Source organism: Aspergillus novofumigatus, assembly GCF_002847465.1.
Source record: "Aspergillus novofumigatus IBT 16806 chromosome Unknown P174scaffold_2, whole genome shotgun sequence".
In the NCBI taxonomy this organism is placed as follows: domain Eukaryota; kingdom Fungi; phylum Ascomycota; class Eurotiomycetes; order Eurotiales; family Aspergillaceae; genus Aspergillus; species Aspergillus novofumigatus.
The window spans coordinates 1483022-1501669 of NW_020194275.1; the positions used below are offsets into that span (position 1 = coordinate 1483022).

The window sequence follows — 18648 nt, forward strand, 5'->3', positions numbered from 1 at the left end:
TAAGCACGGAATGCCCGATGAGACAATAAAAAAAAAAAATTAAGCGACTCTGTAGTGTATTTGAGTGTGTTGCCTTGCAATATTAAAGGAGAAAGAAGACGGTGTAGCAAAATTACACAGGGGAAGATGGAACGCCGTTGCCTACGGGGAGGAGAGGTTGAAATAGTGCTGCTGCTCCAGCTGCAGTGGTAGGCGGTGCTACGTCGCAGTTAGAGGGAGAAAGTTGGGTGGGTGCGGTTCCTACAAGGTCATGGAAGTCTCCAGCAGGAAACAGCCAGTACCAATTTCGCTTGAAAATCCTCCTTTTAAGATTCGATTGACCTCTATCATTTTCATTTTTATGTTTGATGGAATTAAACTGGTCAAAGGCCATTTCTACACGCTGTACTACCTGCAGTTAGACTCGAACTAGATATGAGGCAAACCACTCAACACCTGTAAGCAACGTATCCAGCTGAAGATGATTCCCTTTACGAAGCAATACGGAGCAAAATTACGGTTCAGCAGGTAAAGGTACCTATTACCTAACTAAACTAAGGTACCGGACAGTACGCGAGTACCTACCATACTGAGTACTGATCCAGGTTCTGTTTGCATTTCGCAGTGCTCAAAGGCTAGGTACCTGGGTAGGTTCGCATGCCTGTCGTACCTTAAGACAAGTGTAATCTTGATGATTCTGTATCCGCAAATATCATACCCAACAATACGTAGGTACACATGAGATGACATTGTTACCTCGGTACGATGGAATCTGAAAGTTATAGCTGTTATTGATGGCGGCAGATACCTAACCATTAGTTATCAAATGCGTGTCCTGGTTTAGTCATTTGTGTCAATCAGGACTTAGCTGATGACACATATGACATACTAGATAGCGAATGGCATGGAATTATACAGAGCGATTCGGAGCCGGAGGATAGCCAGCATCTCAAGCTTGAAAATGTGTACTCCGTCCCAGGTAGATAGTATTATTAAGGCCATATACGAAAAGTGGCGCAGAAAAGTTCATGATTACCAATATTTGACAATATGCTATTTCCACAAGAACCCCGCTTCATCGTCAAAAAAGGCTTGGAATCCATGGGAATTGGTGTGCTACCGCAGTTATGGGTGTTTAACATAAATAGGGCCCAGATTTATTTACCAATTACCTTCCCATTTAGAGCGGTGACTACTCTCTTTCAAATGCCTCTTGCAAAAGGGTTTACTAGATTATAGTCTAACTAGTGTAATAGCAATAATAGGAGGAATGAATGACAAAAGTGTGAAACACCACCCTAACCTATCTCTATACTTACCAATAGCAAAATGTACTGAGTATAGTAAACATCATTGAGCATGCTTTCCCTTCCCTTTTGGAAAGTCAGTAGGATGACGCTAGTACCCCGTTCTCAATCAGTCCATGCTTGTTGCCAGAATGCTGGTTATCGCTTGATCTCACACAATAATGGTAATAATGCTCCGAGGTGACGTTGTGTTTACCGGAAAGAGGCAATAGCAGGCAACAAAATTGAGGCTGTGCATTCTCCCTGCTCATGCAGTAATACTGTATGTGATCTGATCATATTTTAATATTATTATTGATTGCCCCCGCATGTCAGTGGCTCTTCTCTAGAACAACTGGATCATTAGATGCTCTCAAGTGTCAATTAGCATCATCAGCTAGCAAGCTATGGCGGGTAGTCCTCCCCTCTTGGACCAATCTCAAAAGCTTTGTCTTCCCCACTAACGTCACCTGAAAGGTCAATTTCTCTGGAAAAGTCAAGACACATGAGGGGTTGAAACTGTAAAGATATCTGATTTCCGCTCTTTCGGACGGATATCAAATTGATTGTTTCCCGTTGTATGGAGGCCGATGATCGACTCGCAGCGGAGGGCCATCCACCAGTCAAGCACTATTCTCAGCAAGAACTGATAAACCGATCGCCCTGCTCTTTTCCCTGCACAAAGCAGCTGCACATCAGATGATTCTGATAAGACCTTCATGCCTCTGCGGTCTCCGCGGCTTCCGGGCTATACTGTCAATTCTGTATGCTTATAAGACTAGGGTCAACCTAAATAAATGGGAGCCATCAGTCAAACTGACAACTGGATGGAGTATGGATGGGTGAATGAGCAGCTGTCCCATTCGCAAGGAGATTTGGAAACATTATCCACGAAGGCCTTTGTTCCTTTAATGCAAGGGTAAGCCACGAAGTAGTTAGCTAGCTACTTTTTATCTAGTCAAACAAGATCCGACAGATCAATGGAATTTCCCCGCGAAATCAGCTCCTAAACTTGCATCCGTGGTGAAGATAATCAGCCAATGGATCCCAGTACTGACTGAAGCTCTTTCCACCGGCTGTTCTTGAAGTCAAAGAGAGTTTTGATCAACAACGCCCAAGGAGCCCACATTCTCGTGTACATGACTTCGTGATCTGATCATGAGCGATCTGTGTACAAAGTTAACCTAGGATATCCATCATCATCTCCTCCAGTCATTTCAATCATACATGTCTCTCGTTTTGGTTACGCTGTGAAGATCTTGGCTGCGTGGGGTCAGCACACAGCAGCTACGAAGATTGAAAGGGAATGAGAGATACTAGATTGTTAAATGGTATTATTGCATGAAGTGGTAACCAGATATTTTGCACATTGTTGTTACGCTCCTAAGCTGAAACAACCGACCCAATAGACGGCTCGTACAAGAGCCAGTTCCCGCTTATACCCTGGAGCATTAAGCAATCGTCAAGCTCTGGCAAGATGGACCCCACGCCATGCTGCAATCACCTGCACTTTTTCACTTTCCAACATCTGGCAGCTACCAAAGACATGCTGTCTTCTTGGCGCATCATCAAGCTGTAAGCACATTGAAATGGTGGCCGTTCAGTAGGTGCAGGATGAAACGAGGGATTTTCAGGGCCAATCAGAACGAGTGGGATAAACTGGTCTGATCGCACCAATTTGACGCCGGTATATGGAGCATATTATTGTCGATTGAAAGCAATGACTTGTGCAATGCTAAAGGGAGCCAGTGGTGAGGGGTACATGTAGTCAGCTCACCTAGGATGGTCTTACAAAATCACTGTCTTTTTATGGTCATCCCACTGACGCATGGGCAAGTTGACTATGTAGAATTATTTTGGCCACCGGATAAGCCTAGGAGACCTGCAATATTTGGCTAAACTCTACACTCCGGAGTAGTGGAAGGAACGTAGCTGTATTGCTCAAAGAAGAACAGAAGCGCCCTTGATGTGATGGAGACTGTCTGCAACATTAGGAGACATCTGTGCAAGTGAAATATCTAGATTTATCTGTGAGTGACGAACCGGACTAGCTCCCAGTTGACTAAGTTGCAGAGCAGGATTCTGTCAGCTGGAAGATTCGATGTGTTCAATGTAGCCAGGGGACAGGAAAGCCATCGATGACCGGCGAATACCCACGTATTCGCACCTAATCAATCTTCCTAGATGCCACAGAGCGTCCAGTAGCGATACTTTTATGAAGTATGTGCTGAAATCTCGGACTGCTACTTGCTGTCAGGGACATTGCTCGGACTGTTCAACAAAAAAGGAATGATAGTAGCCGCCTTAACGACCTGTCGAGACCTGAAGCGACTCGGTGAACGCTGACGGCGGATTGTTTCTAGTTATACGTCCCATGCGACATGGTAAGCTGCAGCAGGGAATTCCAATATCTTCCTCAGAACTTGCGTGGAGTCCCTCTGAGTTAAAAAGAGAATTATGAGTCGTCTCTTGTTAACGAATGTTACTCGCCTCTATAATGAGACAGTCCCTCAGAAATGAGCTGATATGCATGCTCCAAGGTTTGTCCTGCTATGTTAGGCCACAACTTGGGACAATAGTAGCGCGGCGAGGAAACACGGCGTGATTGAGACGGGAAATACTCCGGAGAACGGGATGCAGAACATGGCTCATCCAGTAATTTCCTCCGAATAAACTGTTCAGGGATCAGAGTTCGGCTCTGCTGCACGACTATAGAAGGTTGAGCTGGGATCAGTGGATATCCTTGCTTGTCATGCCGGGATTTCAAGGAGAAAGTCCACATGTTCCACGTACCACTACCGCGACCTGGCCATCCTATGCCTGACAGGTAACTGCCTGGTGTACCTACTATCGTTGACCGCTACTCCAGGAAGGTGAAGCATGGATGTCGCAGCAATAGCAGCTAGCACTGAGTGGGTGCGAGAATCGCTCAGCTCAGCCCGTGGAGGTGTATGGGAAATGTACGATTAAATACACCATGTCGAGAGACTCGCGATAATACATTCTCTTCATGCTCATCAATCCATTTCGTCCAGACAGTATCAATATCACGACATTTTTAGGAAGAAGCAATGAACGGGAACCATGTGCTCTTCCTGTTCGAGCTACCCGCAGATACGAATATCCACGAATAGTCTAAAGAGATAGCATCTTGTTATTATTGCCATGTGGTAAGGTTATTCTTATGCTGTCAACTACTCGGTATTTCATACAGAATGTTGTACTCCGTAATCACAAAGTGTAAGCCACAGCGACAGCCACCATAAGGTAGTCTCAGGATTGTAAGAATAAGCGTTTGTGGTTTGTACTACTACTTCAGTAAATGTACATATCCCAGGCTACATTGAAGGTTAAAACCTGCTTAACGCACTGGACTTTTTAACTTAACCAGAATAATAGACAACCCCTTCATCATTCGTCGGTGTAATCGTCTCATCTGTAGGTGCCCTATACCGAGTACTTATGAGTGCCGTCAAGGGTTAACCCTCTGGTACGGAGTAAAATCGAGAACCATACTAGGTAAAATCTGGGGCCACTCCAAGAAAATCACAAACCCTGGATCAAGCAGCCACTTTCACCGTCCAATGATCTATAAGGTACCATTTAGTGTGCCCATGTTGGTTCGTGTCATTAATATTCCCATACTGCAAAGAGTAACAGTATCTACCAAAGGTACGGTAGCTTAGGTAGGTACTTCATATCAGGTACCTACCTTTACCTTTAATTGCAGTACCCATGTATCTTACGAATTGATAAATTTCACTTCTGAGTGTAATTTCCCACATCAATGCGTTGGTAACAAGCTTCCGTTGCTCCATTTGCATTTGGCCTTCCGAAGAAGCTTAACCTGGTTAGGCTAGCCCCGGATTTGGTTGGTGGAACGAGAGTCAGCACGAGCCATTCTTATTATTACCTAGGTACTCGAATGACGGTATCAAAGGTACAGTAGCAGTTGCACTTGACCAAGTATGGACGCGGAGGAAAGCAAATCGGATCCATTATCCCAAAAACATACTGTTTTGCCGAGCAACTTGCATGTCTGCCGCATGCATGCTGCATACTGTAGAGTGCAGACAGATTGATTGATGTTTCAGTGTCGTCACTGGTCAAGCATATCTCAGCTCCAGTGTCCTGTCAGACGAGCGTAGGCATAGACTTGAGTTATTTTATGAATCAATGCCATCCACAGGCTCCTACGTAGTGTACACCATTGGCGGATGAGCGAATTATGAGCGCCAATCATTAATAATGGATGCTCTTGCATTATCGGCCCTGCAGCCTCTATACGAGACTCGAGATACAAACGAGACATCTGAGCTGCATTGCAGTGGCTAATATGGAATACTCTTCCTGGGATGACTGCAGGTGCTTCTGCACTTTCTCTTTGAACTTTTGCTGATCCCAACAAGGCCACGACTGGTATGAGGGATTATCAGAACCTATCAGCATGTACGAGGAACCGTATCTTGCTGATCTTAAGGGTAGACGGACCATTTCACAATGATGAGTTGTCGTTTGGATTTGCTTGTTCCTCAATTCCTTCTCTTGCAAGTAAGAACAGAGATCCAGTCTGGGACTATCCACCCCCTCTCAGCGAGCTGTGTCTAACAGATTCATTCTCGACTGCATTCCAACTACGTGCTCATAATTTCCTCGGTTCACTTCATTGAGCCCTAGCACTTCTATCTTGGCGTGTGGTCTCTCTCGAAAGATCCCATGCCTGGTCCGAACTCACCATGTCGGCGCTATACGATGTTCTGAGAAGGCAACGGCATGACCAGAAGGGTTGTTCTTCAGGTCAATTGGCGTGGACTATTGTCATTGAGCCACAATTAGCGAGCAGTCCCTCCGACAATGGGCGCGCGACTGTTTCCAGAGTACCCTTTGAATGCGATCTTCCGGGATGCTCGAAAGACACAAGGCGGTCGAAAAATGCATGCAACAACAGATAGCGAACATTAAGGCCAAATTTGACCACGGGAAGAGCATGGGTTGTCGCCGCAGCAATTGAAACACCAACTGTCGGCTGGAGCTGTGTATACAACTCCTCGGCCGGTAGTGACGATGGTGAGACCACAGATGGTTGCAATTTCATGCTGTGATGGCCCCCTGGAAGAGAAGGTTTCCTGTTTGCTGGGGCTTCCTTATGCTCGCAAGTTGTGAAATGGTCTATTCAAGGGGCGTGTTCGATTGCACAGACGGAATTGGCAAGCTCCGACCTCGTATTTCACGTAAGCCTGCCAACACGATCGATGCATGACCGGATATTCCGATCCGTGACAGTATAACAACGACAGCCGGTAGCTCTGATCAAGTTCAACGATGGGTAAGGCGTTCAAGCATCATAAAAGGGTTACGTATAAAGATATTTGCCGGTCTATCCATCGGGTATTGACCTCTAGGATAGGACTCGGGTCTATAGATAGGTAAGACGCCGTCTCGAAGAGTATATTGGAACCTCCCGTCTGTTCAATAACTGTAAGGCTGATGGTACTTACCACAAATTGCTCGAGGGACTCTTCGAAAAGTTCATTATTCACACCCACGCCTCCCGGATGTTCGACAGGTGACAGCGGATTTTTGACAACTAATAATGATCAAATCGTCAGAAATAGTTAGGACAATACCGAGGCTGACCACGAATCACGTACCATACTCGACGTAGAGATTGATATAAATCTGCTGTAAAGCAACTCGCATGCTCGGGCTCTTGACATCCGTGAGCATGACAAACTTGATATTCGTGGGAGTTTCGTAGTAGTGAAGCTTGTATTGGCTGGTGCGATAAGTGACGAAGCTAGGTGTACAAGTAATCGTCAATTACGAATTCAGATTTCGATAGAAGCAGCTCAATGGCTTCTTCTCACCTGTCATCCTCGCCTCCCAACTTGCGCACCATGTTTCGAAGGGAAAAAACAGTACCGAAAATCAGCTTCGCATCGTCGTCGGTCGTCCGCGCAGATTGGCCAAAAACAGAGGGGACACCATTCTGAGTAGCGACTTCAGAAGTCGGTCGCGAAGATTTACCGACTATCGAGGCCGGACGGGGAAGCCATCGCCTCTTATAGATGCACTCGGCTAGAAGCGCGCAAAGGGGCAGATCAGCTATTGTTTTTGTTTACAATAGGAAAGGGAGATTATTACCGTGGCGGTCGAAGATATAGAACGAATAGACGACCATTTCACCGGATGAATATCGACAACGACGAACAGAATACCGAGAGAGCAAAAGAATGCCAGATATCAAGCCGTTGGAATTAACTCAACAACGACGGTGTTGAGTAACAATAAGAGCGGTTCAATTAGGCTCGTCGAGGCAAGAATGCTCGTGGGCGGTGAGAAACCACTTCCCCTCTCTCTCGAGGTAGTGTCAACTAACCCTTTCGCTCCCTCATCCCACTCAAATAATATCATCACATTTACTCCGTAATGTGGAAAGAAGATAGCCTGATGGGTGATATTTAGCAATTTGGCCACATTTCTTCTTTTCGCGTGGGCCTTTAGTTACTCTCGTTTCAGTCCCTTTTTGACCTGTCATCGGAACTTCGACTCTTCCCCGATATTCCCCACATTCGGCTTAGGCATCCAGGTTTATTATCAGTGCAATAATACTCAGCATTTCACACTTGGAAGGAATACAATTCCGCTAGACATAATTCATTCCCACTCCATTGGCTTTTGAACACTTTTGAGGTTCATTCGATGGCCGACGAAATTGCTGCACCCAAACACGATGATATCCTCAACGCCATGAATGAACGTCCCAAACCCAAGCCTAGCCGTTACGCGTGAGTCGAACTATATACTCCCGGCTTCGTCATTCATTCTTAGATGCCACTGCGCTCGATTATCCTGCATATCTTCTCATTCAATTTGCAAGTGTTCATTGCTGAATAGATCCCGGCATTAGTTCCACGCCTTCCTCTGAAAGCCCGCAGAGGCACTATCACCGAAATCCGAAAGTCCGACGTCCAGTGAAGGTTATTATCACTCGATCACTTTTGGCTGCGTCCGATTGACTAATTCATTGGAGGCAGGAAACCCTGAATGCTCGCTCCGAGTATACGACGAGCCAAGATGATGGGACTGCCGAACACAGGATCAATCAATATGTCATAAAGCAGGAGATTGGCAGAGGATCCTTCGGTGCAGTTCACCTCGCAGTAGATCAATATGGGAATGAATTTGTAAGGCGACTGTCCTTCTGATGCGTAAGCCTGTTTGCTGTATGCGAGATGAATGCTATGCTAACAAAATGTGTGTTTCCACAGGCAGTCAAGGAGTTCTCTAAATCACGACTAAGGAAACGCGCCCAATCACATCTTCTCCGCAGACCTCGAGGCCCTAAACGACCATCAGATGGCTTCAACTCTCCTCTACATCGTCATCCGTCGGGGAATGAGGACGAGCACGGCAAGAACCCACTTTATCTCATCAAGGAAGAGATCGCCATCATGAAGAAGCTGAACCACAACAACCTGGTGTCTTTGATTGAAGTTTTAGATGACCCCACAGAGGACTCCCTATATATGGTGATGGAAATGTGTAAAAAAGGCGTGATCATGAAGGTTGGACTGGAAGAAAGGGCCGACCCTTACAGTGATGAACAATGTCGCTGCTGGTTCCGCGACTTGATTTTGGGAATTGAATATTTACATGGCCAGGGTATCGTGCATCGAGATATCAAACCAGACAACTGTTTATTGACGAGTGATGACGTTCTCAAGATCGTTGATTTTGGAGTATCCGAGATGTTTGAGAAGGATTCGGATATGTTCACAGCCAAATCGGCTGGCTCGCCTGCCTTTCTTCCGCCGGAGCTGTGTGTGGTAAAGCACGGAGATGTCTCGGGAAGAGCAGCAGATATCTGGTCTATGGGTGTTACTCTCTACTGTCTCCGCTATGGGAGGCTGCCATTTGAGAAGCAAAGCATCTTTGAACTCTATGAAGCCATCAAAAACGACCCCGTTGTATGCGAAGAGGAAACGGATGATAACTTCAAAGACTTGATATTGCGGATACTGGAGAAGGATCCAAGCAAAAGGATCACAATGAGAGAGTTGCGAGTGAGTTGTTTCCTGCTGTATATCAATAGCAACACGTGTCTCATGGAATAGTCCAGGCGCATCCCTGGGTGACAAGAAACGGTTCCGACCTTCTCTTGCCTGAGGAGGAGAATATTGCGGAGATAATGGAGCCCCCAACTGAGGAGGAAATGAATACCGCTATAACAAAGAATGTGGGCCACATAATGGCTGTGGTATGTCTTTGTGCCCTGACGCTACTCTGTCTTCCCACGGAATCAGCTGACATAAACGCTGCAGATGAAAGCTGCGAAACGTTTCAAACGGCTTCTAGGGCCAGCTAAAGCCGAGCCGGTGATGCAAAGTATACTTGGCCGGGAGTATGAGAGTCATTTCGTGGAGCCGCCGCTCGAAATGGACCCGGAAGAGAGCGTCTCAGCCAGCGATATTCTCATGGGTAACAAAAGCCAGAGTGTAACTTCATACAATAGAAAGCCCTGGGAACGTGAGAACGTTCTCAAAGGCTATCATCAGAAGCGCGAAAAATCACCCGAAATTAGTGATTCAGCCGGCAAGTATACTACCCAACAAGACCCTGTGCTAGGCAGCTCAACCGAACATTCTGTGGGCATTACACCGGAGAGACAAGATTCAGCCTCTATCTCCAGCTACAAGCCTCGCACCAACTCGGCCGACGATCTACAGGCGACTTTCTCTCGTCAGTCCCCTTCCCCCCTGAAAACGCTGTCGCGGGCCAGTTCGGCTACAACAAAGCGCAGCGTCGAGGGTACCAGGGGCCACGCACGGGATCCTTTAGAAGAGGCATTCCCATACCTCTTTATTGGTCCATCCACCTACACGGGGTCAGATCTGGAAGGAGGACATGATACCGATATGGAGCGCAACGCCGACCAATCGGAAACTCTACTGTCAGGCGAGCCCCTAGAGACGAGTCTAGCAGGGAATGAGGCTATCCCTATAGTGAGCGAGTCACCAGGTGCTGCTGAATTCGACATTTATGAAACAGCGTATCGACAGGAGATCGCTCGAATCCGTAAACTCACTCTGGCTCGTGAAGGTACTCTACCCAAAGTGTACTTAACTCGGCGCGTTGAAGACAAAGACGAGGTCTTAAGGCTTGTCGAGGACGGGTCTCTTGGGACGAACCACGAAACTGCTGCTTGCAAAGCAGATACAGTTATTGGTGAGAAGATCACGGCGCCGTCCAGCCCGCGCTCTGGAGTGAGCATGATAAAAACTCAGCTGGATGACCAGCTCAAGTTAGAAGCAAATGGAGCCCATGCTCAAGAACAGCTGTCTGCACCTGGCACCACGGCAGATCACGAGCCTGACGCTGCCACTAAATCGACGGCTACGGGAGGCTCGTTGACGTCGTCGCCGGAAAACGCGAAAACCAAGTTGAGGAGCCTCTTAGACCGTGTCAGGGGCAATCACAGTCCTTGAGATATCGAAGATTGAGTTGTTGAAGCCGACTGCAATCGGCGCCGTCGGAAGATTGTCCTTCGATGTGGTGCTCCACTAGGCATATTTTCTACGCCACTATTTGTGTTGATATGAATGATCTATTGCCGGACATATGACCTGTAGCTATCAACCACTTTGGTATGCATAGAACCTTCACATAAGTAGTTTTACCAGCTTAGTCTCTAGAAAATATAGCAAACTCTCAAAAGGACATGGTTCGACATTAGTTATTATACATACAAGGGCATCAGACCCATCCGGGCGAGTACATAAGACCTCTCACGAAAAAAAGTAAGGGGAAAGAAAAGAATAAATAACGCAAAAAGGAGGACGAGCAAAAGGAGGAACGACGATGAAAGGCAATGAAGAACATGAGAGATGGTGGCAATATGCAGCCGTGGTCGTAAAATGATTGGTCGTACATGTCGATCTTTGAATGGAAAGACATGGGAGTCGCTATAGAGAGAAACGAGATATGCAATAATGATCGCAGGTGAGGAAAGGAACATCGTTGTCATAGGAACTTGGCGCGTTCAACATGGCCGCATACAATAGGACTGATTTCGAATGAAACAAAGTATGTTCAAGGCGGAGGCGGAGGCTTGACCTATCTTGCTTCTGCTGCGTGAGGCAATGAGTATCGTGGTGCGCATATGCATTCGTCGGAGTTAGATAAGTCAGAGAACATCTGTCAAAGACAGTGATGGGACCTGTGTGCTTCGGCTGCTCAAGGCGCGAACGTATCAACTTATTGATTTGAGGGCCATTGCCAATCGTGAGCAATCAGAATTCGTCGAAAAAGAAAAAAACACAGGGGTTGGGTAAAGAAAGAAGCAAAGATTGCATCGAATATGCCGTTAGTCGTAGCACTCTTCGCAAGTCGTCTTCTCAACTGGTTCGTGATGAGTGAGAACCAATGCTATCTATCGCTCAAAACTGAAGCGTTCATATCGTTCATCGTGAGCAACCATGGCTTTTGAAGGAAAGAGGGAACATAAATGGTTACAACAAAAAAGAGAGAAAGGGACAGAAAGAGAGAGAGAGAGAGAGAGACAAGACCGTCCTGCACTTCTTCTTTAGCCAGATGATGTCACTCGGGTCTTCTTTCGGCTGAAGTGGCAGCAGGTACTTCGGGAGTAGACAATGCGGGCGCTTCTGGCCGTCTGCTTGCAGGATCGGTCAGGATACGTCGACTGCTGTCTCCAAAGGAGAACCTTTCTGAGGGACGAGGCTCAAATGGTCGCTCCCCAGGATCCATTCGCGCCACCGGCTCTGCGTGGCTCATTTGTAACGCTTGGGGTGAAGGTAGAGACTGCCGTGGGTCGGTCGGTCTTGGAAGCTCTCTTAGTATCGGTCCGGGGTCACGCGTCGGTACCCCTCTTGCTCGTCCATCGTCGATGGGTGCCATGAGCGTAACTGGCCTCCCAGGCGGCGGTGCATAGCGCAGCTCCGGATTCTGGACTTCCACGGGCCGGAGACCCGGCTGAGGTGTAAAAGAAGTGCTTGAAGACATAACTCCTGGCGGGCTGGCTGGTGTTGAAGGAGCTTTCAGCCTATGAGACCCCGACCTTCGGGGAGGAGGGTATGCTTCGCCTCGAGCCTCGGCAGCCGCCTTGCGTCGCTCCGCTTCGGCTTTGCTTGGCCGGCCTCGTTTCCGGGGCGGCTCGCCTTTGGTCGTAATACTTTCCAAACTCGGAGAGAGGAGCGCAGAAGCGCTGCTCTCGCTGCTGTAAGAGGCCGTGCTGGCAGCTGGCCGAGGCTGGATAGCGCGGGGGCAAGAGGTGGTTTGTCCAAGAGGAAAAGCGGCCGCTTTCGCATGTGACTGCCCTCGGGTTGAACTGCTGGTGGTGCAGATAACTCATGACGGGGCGGTGGAAACGGCACCAGGCCCTGATTGACAGGGACAGACATCTGTGGCTGTTGTTGCTGTCGTTGCTGTTGCTGTCGTTGCTGTTGCTGTCGTTGCTGTTGCTGTTGCTGTTGTTGTTGTTGTTGTTGTTGCTGCTGCTGTTGATGCTGTTGCTGCTGCTGCTGCTGCTCTTGGCACATATTGTGAAAAGCGAATTGACAGGAATTCAGGGAACGGCCTGGACCAGAGTAGATTAGCAGAAGCCAGGCTGAACTATCCACTCTGACCTTGACGAAAACCTCGACACAGTGCAAATACGACATGAGACGTACGCACCCAAAAGACGAAAACGGCAGGAGACAAGCAGAGGGCCGGCATATCTGTACCTGTTGGAAGAGGAATATCCGTCCAGCTTGGGATAATATGGAAATCTTTTATCATTTGGACCAGGCGGCTGGAAGGGACTCCTGCCTTCTTGAGAATCTCAGTAAGTAGAGCGTACTGGAGACATAGTCAGTATGACAGGACTTGTGAACATTGGAAACCGCATGGAGCGTCTTGATGAATGCTTGACGATAGAAGGAGTCTGGTCTTACCCTCTCCTCTTCGGTCCATGGCCTTTCTGATATATTCGACATATCCCGTTGATCATGGAAGCGACTTTAGCTGGCTTCCTTTCCCTCCCAATCCGTCAACAAACGAAGCCAGGATAGCGTTCGCTTCAGTGCAAGTGGAGCCCAACCTAGAAAATGGCGACGCGCGACTACGGGTTCAACGGTCTGGAGAAAAACAGCAAACCAAACACGAAGAAACAAAAAAAAAGAAAAGAAAAGAAAAATTTAAGAGAGATATACCAACGGGAAACCAATCTAGAAGATGACAGAAGTGAAACAACCACAAAGCCTCCCAAGCGGAACAATGCGTTTACAGGGGCGTAAGTACGAACAAGCACGTGGATTTTCCAGAACCAAATCAGGAACTAGGCTAAGAGGGCAGCAAATACCGACAAAGGAAACTGCTGAAGGCGATGAAGATCAAAAACAGCGGAGGATGGACACAGGCCGGTACTTCGAATAGAAGGCATGAAGTTCAGACTCGCGTCCGCTAATAGACTGGACAGATCTCGATATATGAGGCGACGGCTGAATGACGCAAGGAGCAAAGGATATATCGAGGGATCCTCGAGACAAAGGCAGATTGGCAACTCGGGATGCTAGATATATCGCCAGTCACAGCGAGAATGGTCCAATTCGCTGGAGTTGGAGAAGAGACTATCGAAAACGAACGTCAAGAATTGAAAGAAAGAAGATCGATAACGACAGCAACGACCGCGACAGCGACAACAAAACAATGGGGTTGAACCGTGCTGTGGCCACCGGATAGGAGATGTCAAGAGGACCTATCGTCGTCGACGATCGACTGGATATCTGGAACAAAACAGTCTCAATGATGCATGTCGTACCAAGGACGAGTAGTTTCAATCAGAGAATCACGAAATATGACAGGGAGAGTAAAAGAATGGGAAAAAAAGGGGAAATGGGACGAAAGAAAGTCAATCAGACAGCAGGAAGCAGACAAAAATAAATCAGTCTGATTTATTTCTGCCCCGGGAATATTTTCTGACCAAACGGACTTTTCATTTCGGGACAGCGCAGAAGACAGTGCAGATGCACCAGCATGCGGCCGGTTAGCAGTAAGGAAGGCTGCAGGGACTCTTTTCTCTCTTAGTTTTCCTGCGCTTGTCCTCTGAAAAGCGGCGAGATGGAGCCACAGTAGGTAGATAGTGACCAAGAGAACTTCCCGGACCAGCGAAATTAAAGCATATCTAATGTTTGCGGGACCAGCCAGCCGGGGGTGGATAGAATTGAACCATACCCTACCTAGAAGAGCATAGTGTTTCAGAAACGATTGTTTCAGATGATTCCAAGCGTCTAAACTGTCGCAAGAGCGGAAAGGACGACGCCATGGGATACATGAATGTGCAGCGCACCAGACGTGGCCCCTCTGCTTCCTGCTCCGAATGAGACTAGGATTATCACGGGAAAAGAGACGTATAAAGTCATCCACTCTTTGGACGCACAGTGATCAAAGGGCGACAAGAACCTGGACGGTTTAGGAAAAGAGCAGGGGTAGAAACGGCCAGCCAGACCCGCATTGAAGGCGCGATGCAACAGCAGCCTCAGCCTACTGCTGTACTCCCGCAACACGGAGGCGGCAAAGTCAAAAGGAAAAGAACAAAACACAAAAGGCTGTCGAATGAAAACAAAAGCAATACAATTTGACCATGATAAAGAAGAAGAACTGGTATGAGAAAAGGAATCATGTCAAATAGAAAGGAAACTGGAGGGAAACCTCAACCCTCCCACACTAGACAGGTGCCATGACTTGGAGCAAAGGATTCTAGTAAGAGAGCAGTGCGTTCCAGCCATGAGTATCATGGATGCTAGACAATGATTGATAGGCGGACATTGCGCCCCAAGATATTGGGTCAACAGACTAGAATCGATAGGTTGTTCAGGACTGGAAGCTTGAGGAGCGAGGTTCGGGGGCTAGCTCCCAGCTGCAGGAAGTAGTGCGGTCGATCCATCCCGAAAGACAGCACCTCATCGCCCAGTAACAATATGTTGTGCTCCGTTGAACGCTCCATGATAATCTAACAGCCGTAACAGGTGCTGACGAAGAAAGCAAACAATGGTGCGCTGTGCATCGATTCAATTAAGGATTGCGGCATCTTCAAGCCATTATGGTATAGTGGAGAAAAACCACGTAGAGGACCAGCATGCCAGACAAAAAACGGAGTGAATGGAGGTTAGGATGGTGAAAACGGCGCTGGAAGAAGTGGGGTAGACTGTTTTGACTGGAGTATTAATTCTGGAGGCTGGGACGGATACGAATGATGGATATTGATGGCATACTGCAAGAATGGACCCGACATTCGAGCACAGCAATCCATCGGAACCTGCGATCAATCAGAAAGAGTGAGACTCATACACTAGCCCACATTGGTTACTATGTCAACAAGCTTAGGAGCATGCATAAAATATAGATTGTGGGATTATCACAAATAGTCATAATAAAATAGCAGAACAAGCGGGCAAATGAGAACGAGAGGAAGAAAACGACCAATAATAAGGTCTGAGATGAGGAAAGGATTCCCCAATAAAGGAACAAGGTCAAGGAGATACAATGGCTCAGGCCTTGGTCGAACGCTGTCATAGCGAGTGGAATTTGACACCACTGCATTCCCTTCATTGATCACCGTACATTGTAAGTGTGCCGCATCGTTGTCCTAAGAGACTCTGTAGCATGATCAACCCAGCCAATGTCGGCTCGGATTCTTGTTTAGTGAAATTCTAACTACTCCGTAAGAGATTGAAGCACGGAGTAAGTATGCATCGTGTTTGTTCTTGGACACGACGAAATTCGAGTGGTCAAATCAGAAAGGACGTACCCGTATTACTTGCATCTTAGCAAGCATGGGATTCATCGCATTGGATCGATAACAGGATAGTTTATGCACGAGAATCAGCGGCGCGCAGGAGAGGCAACGCCCCGCCGGTTTGAATCAACCGGCAGAAGTGTAGTTCAGCATGGCAATTTCGGGCGTTCTGCATAGACCACTTGCCAATGACCTACCTCCTTTTTCCGATTCGCCATTGATTGTGGAAGCATAACCTTCATGAAAGCTGTTTCTTCGATGATCTGTGTGACTTGGCATAGTCAGTCCTTAACACAAACAGTAGGAGTACTTTGAGATTAAACTGAGAGAGTATTAAAGGGAGGTGGTCAAGTTTCAGTGGCGCAGCCATGAGATCCTAGGTACGGGTAGTACTAGGTAGGCAGGTTGAACGTACCTCGTAAGAAACAGGTAAAATATGATAGATTAGTCTGTGCCTAGGTAAGGTAATACTGATAAAGTAGTGGACGAAGAAGTCACTCCATTAGGTCCAGGTTCCTAGGACTACCTGTACGGATTGGGTAGTATGCAACCTCAAGAAGAGGTCAAATAATACCTATGCTCTTTCTAGGTACGTATCTACATCAGGTATCTACCTTCGGCGCTTGGCTAAGGTATGACAGAAGGTAGGTTGGGTAACGCAATTTCCTTACCTACCTTACCTGCAGGTACGCCCTTCCTCACGGTATCTAAGGTAGCTATTCCATACAAGTACCACTAGGTACCAAAGCATCTACCCTGATGCATTGAAGATCTTCCAGGCTCTCACTATTGATAGTTGACATTGCCACTCTACTACGTTAGATTAGCCTACGTATTCATCTCATGACCCCACAACCCAGAATGGTGCCGTCTATGGCTCGTTTCTTCCCCAAAATAGGTACGTAGTTTGCAATTCATGTCGACAACTAAGGTACCTAGGTAGGTATAGAACTGTACTGCCGGGCGGGGTGTTCGACAGGCAGTGGGCTCTCTTTCCTTGGTAAACGTGTAATATTCATTACCCAAGTAACATTACCTGATTACCTTACAGCTCGCTGACGGATGGAGGCCAGGTATTCTTTCTTGCGAAACCTCCAGTATCTAACTAGTGCCAGGTAGTAGTAACTCCGTAGTACCTAGTGACCGTTATTTCTCCTCTTCTACCACAAATCACTACATTCACCATTCCCTCTTTTCCCTCGTCCATCTAGAATTCGACCACTCTCTCGTCCATTTTGTTATCGGGGAGCTTCTAACGCTCTATAGATAAGAATTTAAAATCAGGATCTGAAGTCAGAAAATGACTGGCTCTTAAACGCCGAAAGCTCTCATGTCCAACTGGCATGTTTCGAGACGACCCCAGCTCATATGCAGCCACACACACCAGCTTCTTTTGTATCCAACTGAAACATCATGCTCTCCTCGCTCATGCATAACTCATGAGTTTTTTTTTTATTTTTATTTTTGGCCACATATTTTATGGCTGAATCGCTCGTCTGGTTTAAAATGGAGTACTACTTCAGCCAGCTCTATGACGGTTTGAGCTCCGCTGCCAGTGTTCGTTCCCACTTAGTCCGCTCCAAATACTCATGCATAATTGAAAGTGCAACACAGTGTCCAATCACTACCCGCCTCAAATCGCACCACTTTGAATGAATCGCTTAAGAAGACAGAAACAATTCAGGAACACGGGTCACGACTATCTTGTCAGAGTTCCTTGAATTTTTCATGCGCATAATTTGCTCGTTTCCCATCGTACTTGATACTAACCCGGCCGAGCAAGGTCTGCAGAAGCCGAGGGGACCAAAGATGGGAGGGGATTTTCGGTTGAGGGACCAGGATGTACAATCCCCACTATGAGCATCCAGCAGTGTTGCTCTGCAGTCTCTGCGATCCTACGCGTTAGCCGACAATGAGAGATGAGAGGATTACATCCTAGACAGCGTCTGGCAAACTTCCTCTTCCGCATTACTCCAGCGCTACTGTCAGGATACTCGTCGAAAATTGCTTCATGTCCCATTTCACATCCACCTGGTTCGGTTGTTCCATGCCCTTTGCCCCGGGGACATACCTCACGTTGATCTCACCATGGTAACCCCAGTGACAGAAGCGAGCACGAGAAAGAAATTGTGTCTATATCAGAGAGAGCTGGCAAACGTCGCAGTTGTTACTTACACAGGTTATTGTGTGCAGATCGACCGGTTGGCGTCGGACTTGTCCATCCATTGAGAAATTACTTTGCGAGACATTTGAGAGGCGCGGGGCGCTGAGAGACCAAAGGAATAAGCCTTAAAATGATGAGGATTGGAATGATCAAGAAAACGACAGGAAGAGAATACTTTGAGCGTGATTGGGGATTGATAGCTGGTGCCTATAATGGGAATACCCGCACTGATTTCGAAGCATCCATCAGCACAAACAACGACCCATCCCACCATTTGTACCTGAATGGAAAGGAATTCTACTCTGATTAGCCATCTGTTCCCATCTGGCAGTGAAGGGCTGATTCACTGATGAAGCGATATCGATCTATCCCTTCGCTTCCACTTCGCGTTGGACCGGGCGGTGAGAACATCAACTGGTTCC

The 18648-nt window shown here is 47.3% G+C and overlaps 3 protein-coding genes across 3 annotated transcripts; 1 reads left to right on the forward strand and 2 right to left on the reverse strand.

The window, feature by feature from the left end:
• Positions 1-6618: 6618 nt before the first annotated feature.
• P174DRAFT_457547 (TRAPP subunit BET5) lies at positions 6619-7446 on the reverse strand (the record flags this gene model as incomplete). Its single annotated transcript, XM_024829561.1, is given in 5 exon segments — positions 6619-6642; positions 6662-6852; positions 6917-7062; positions 7133-7343; positions 7410-7446. 5 exon segments carry the CDS (start codon positions 7444-7446, stop codon positions 6619-6621), a joined length of 609 nt encoding a protein of 202 aa, XP_024685385.1.
• Positions 7447-7654: 208 nt separating this feature from the next.
• Positions 7655-10977, forward strand: P174DRAFT_384316 (putative calcium/calmodulin dependent protein kinase). The gene is made up of 6 exons (XM_024823200.1): positions 7655-8053; positions 8176-8245; positions 8303-8452; positions 8537-9331; positions 9388-9525; positions 9590-10977. Exons 1-6 carry the CDS (start codon positions 7968-7970, stop codon positions 10751-10753), a joined length of 2403 nt encoding a protein of 800 aa, XP_024685386.1. The 5' UTR covers positions 7655-7967; the 3' UTR covers positions 10754-10977.
• Positions 10978-11864: 887 nt separating this feature from the next.
• On the reverse strand, positions 11865-12946 carry P174DRAFT_457549 (putative AT DNA binding protein; the record flags this gene model as incomplete). Its single annotated transcript, XM_024829562.1, has 2 exons — positions 11865-12523; positions 12598-12946. 2 exons carry the CDS (start codon positions 12944-12946, stop codon positions 11865-11867), a joined length of 1008 nt encoding a protein of 335 aa, XP_024685387.1.
• Between the last annotated feature and the right edge of the window lie 5702 nt (positions 12947-18648).

What these genes read in the sequence shown, in the direction of transcription:
- P174DRAFT_384316 (XM_024823200.1), top strand. Translation starts at nt 7,968, where the DNA reads ATGGCCGACGAAATTGCTGCACCCAAACACGATGATATCCTCAACGCC. An exon ending in AAGTCCGACGTCCAGTGAAG is followed by an intron (nt 8,246 to 8,302) that starts GTTATTATCACT and finishes CATTGGAGGCAG; the next exon opens with GAAACCCTGAATGCTCGCTC. An exon ending in ATCAATATGGGAATGAATTT is followed by an intron (nt 8,453 to 8,536) that starts GTAAGGCGACTG and finishes GTGTTTCCACAG; the next exon opens with GCAGTCAAGGAGTTCTCTAA.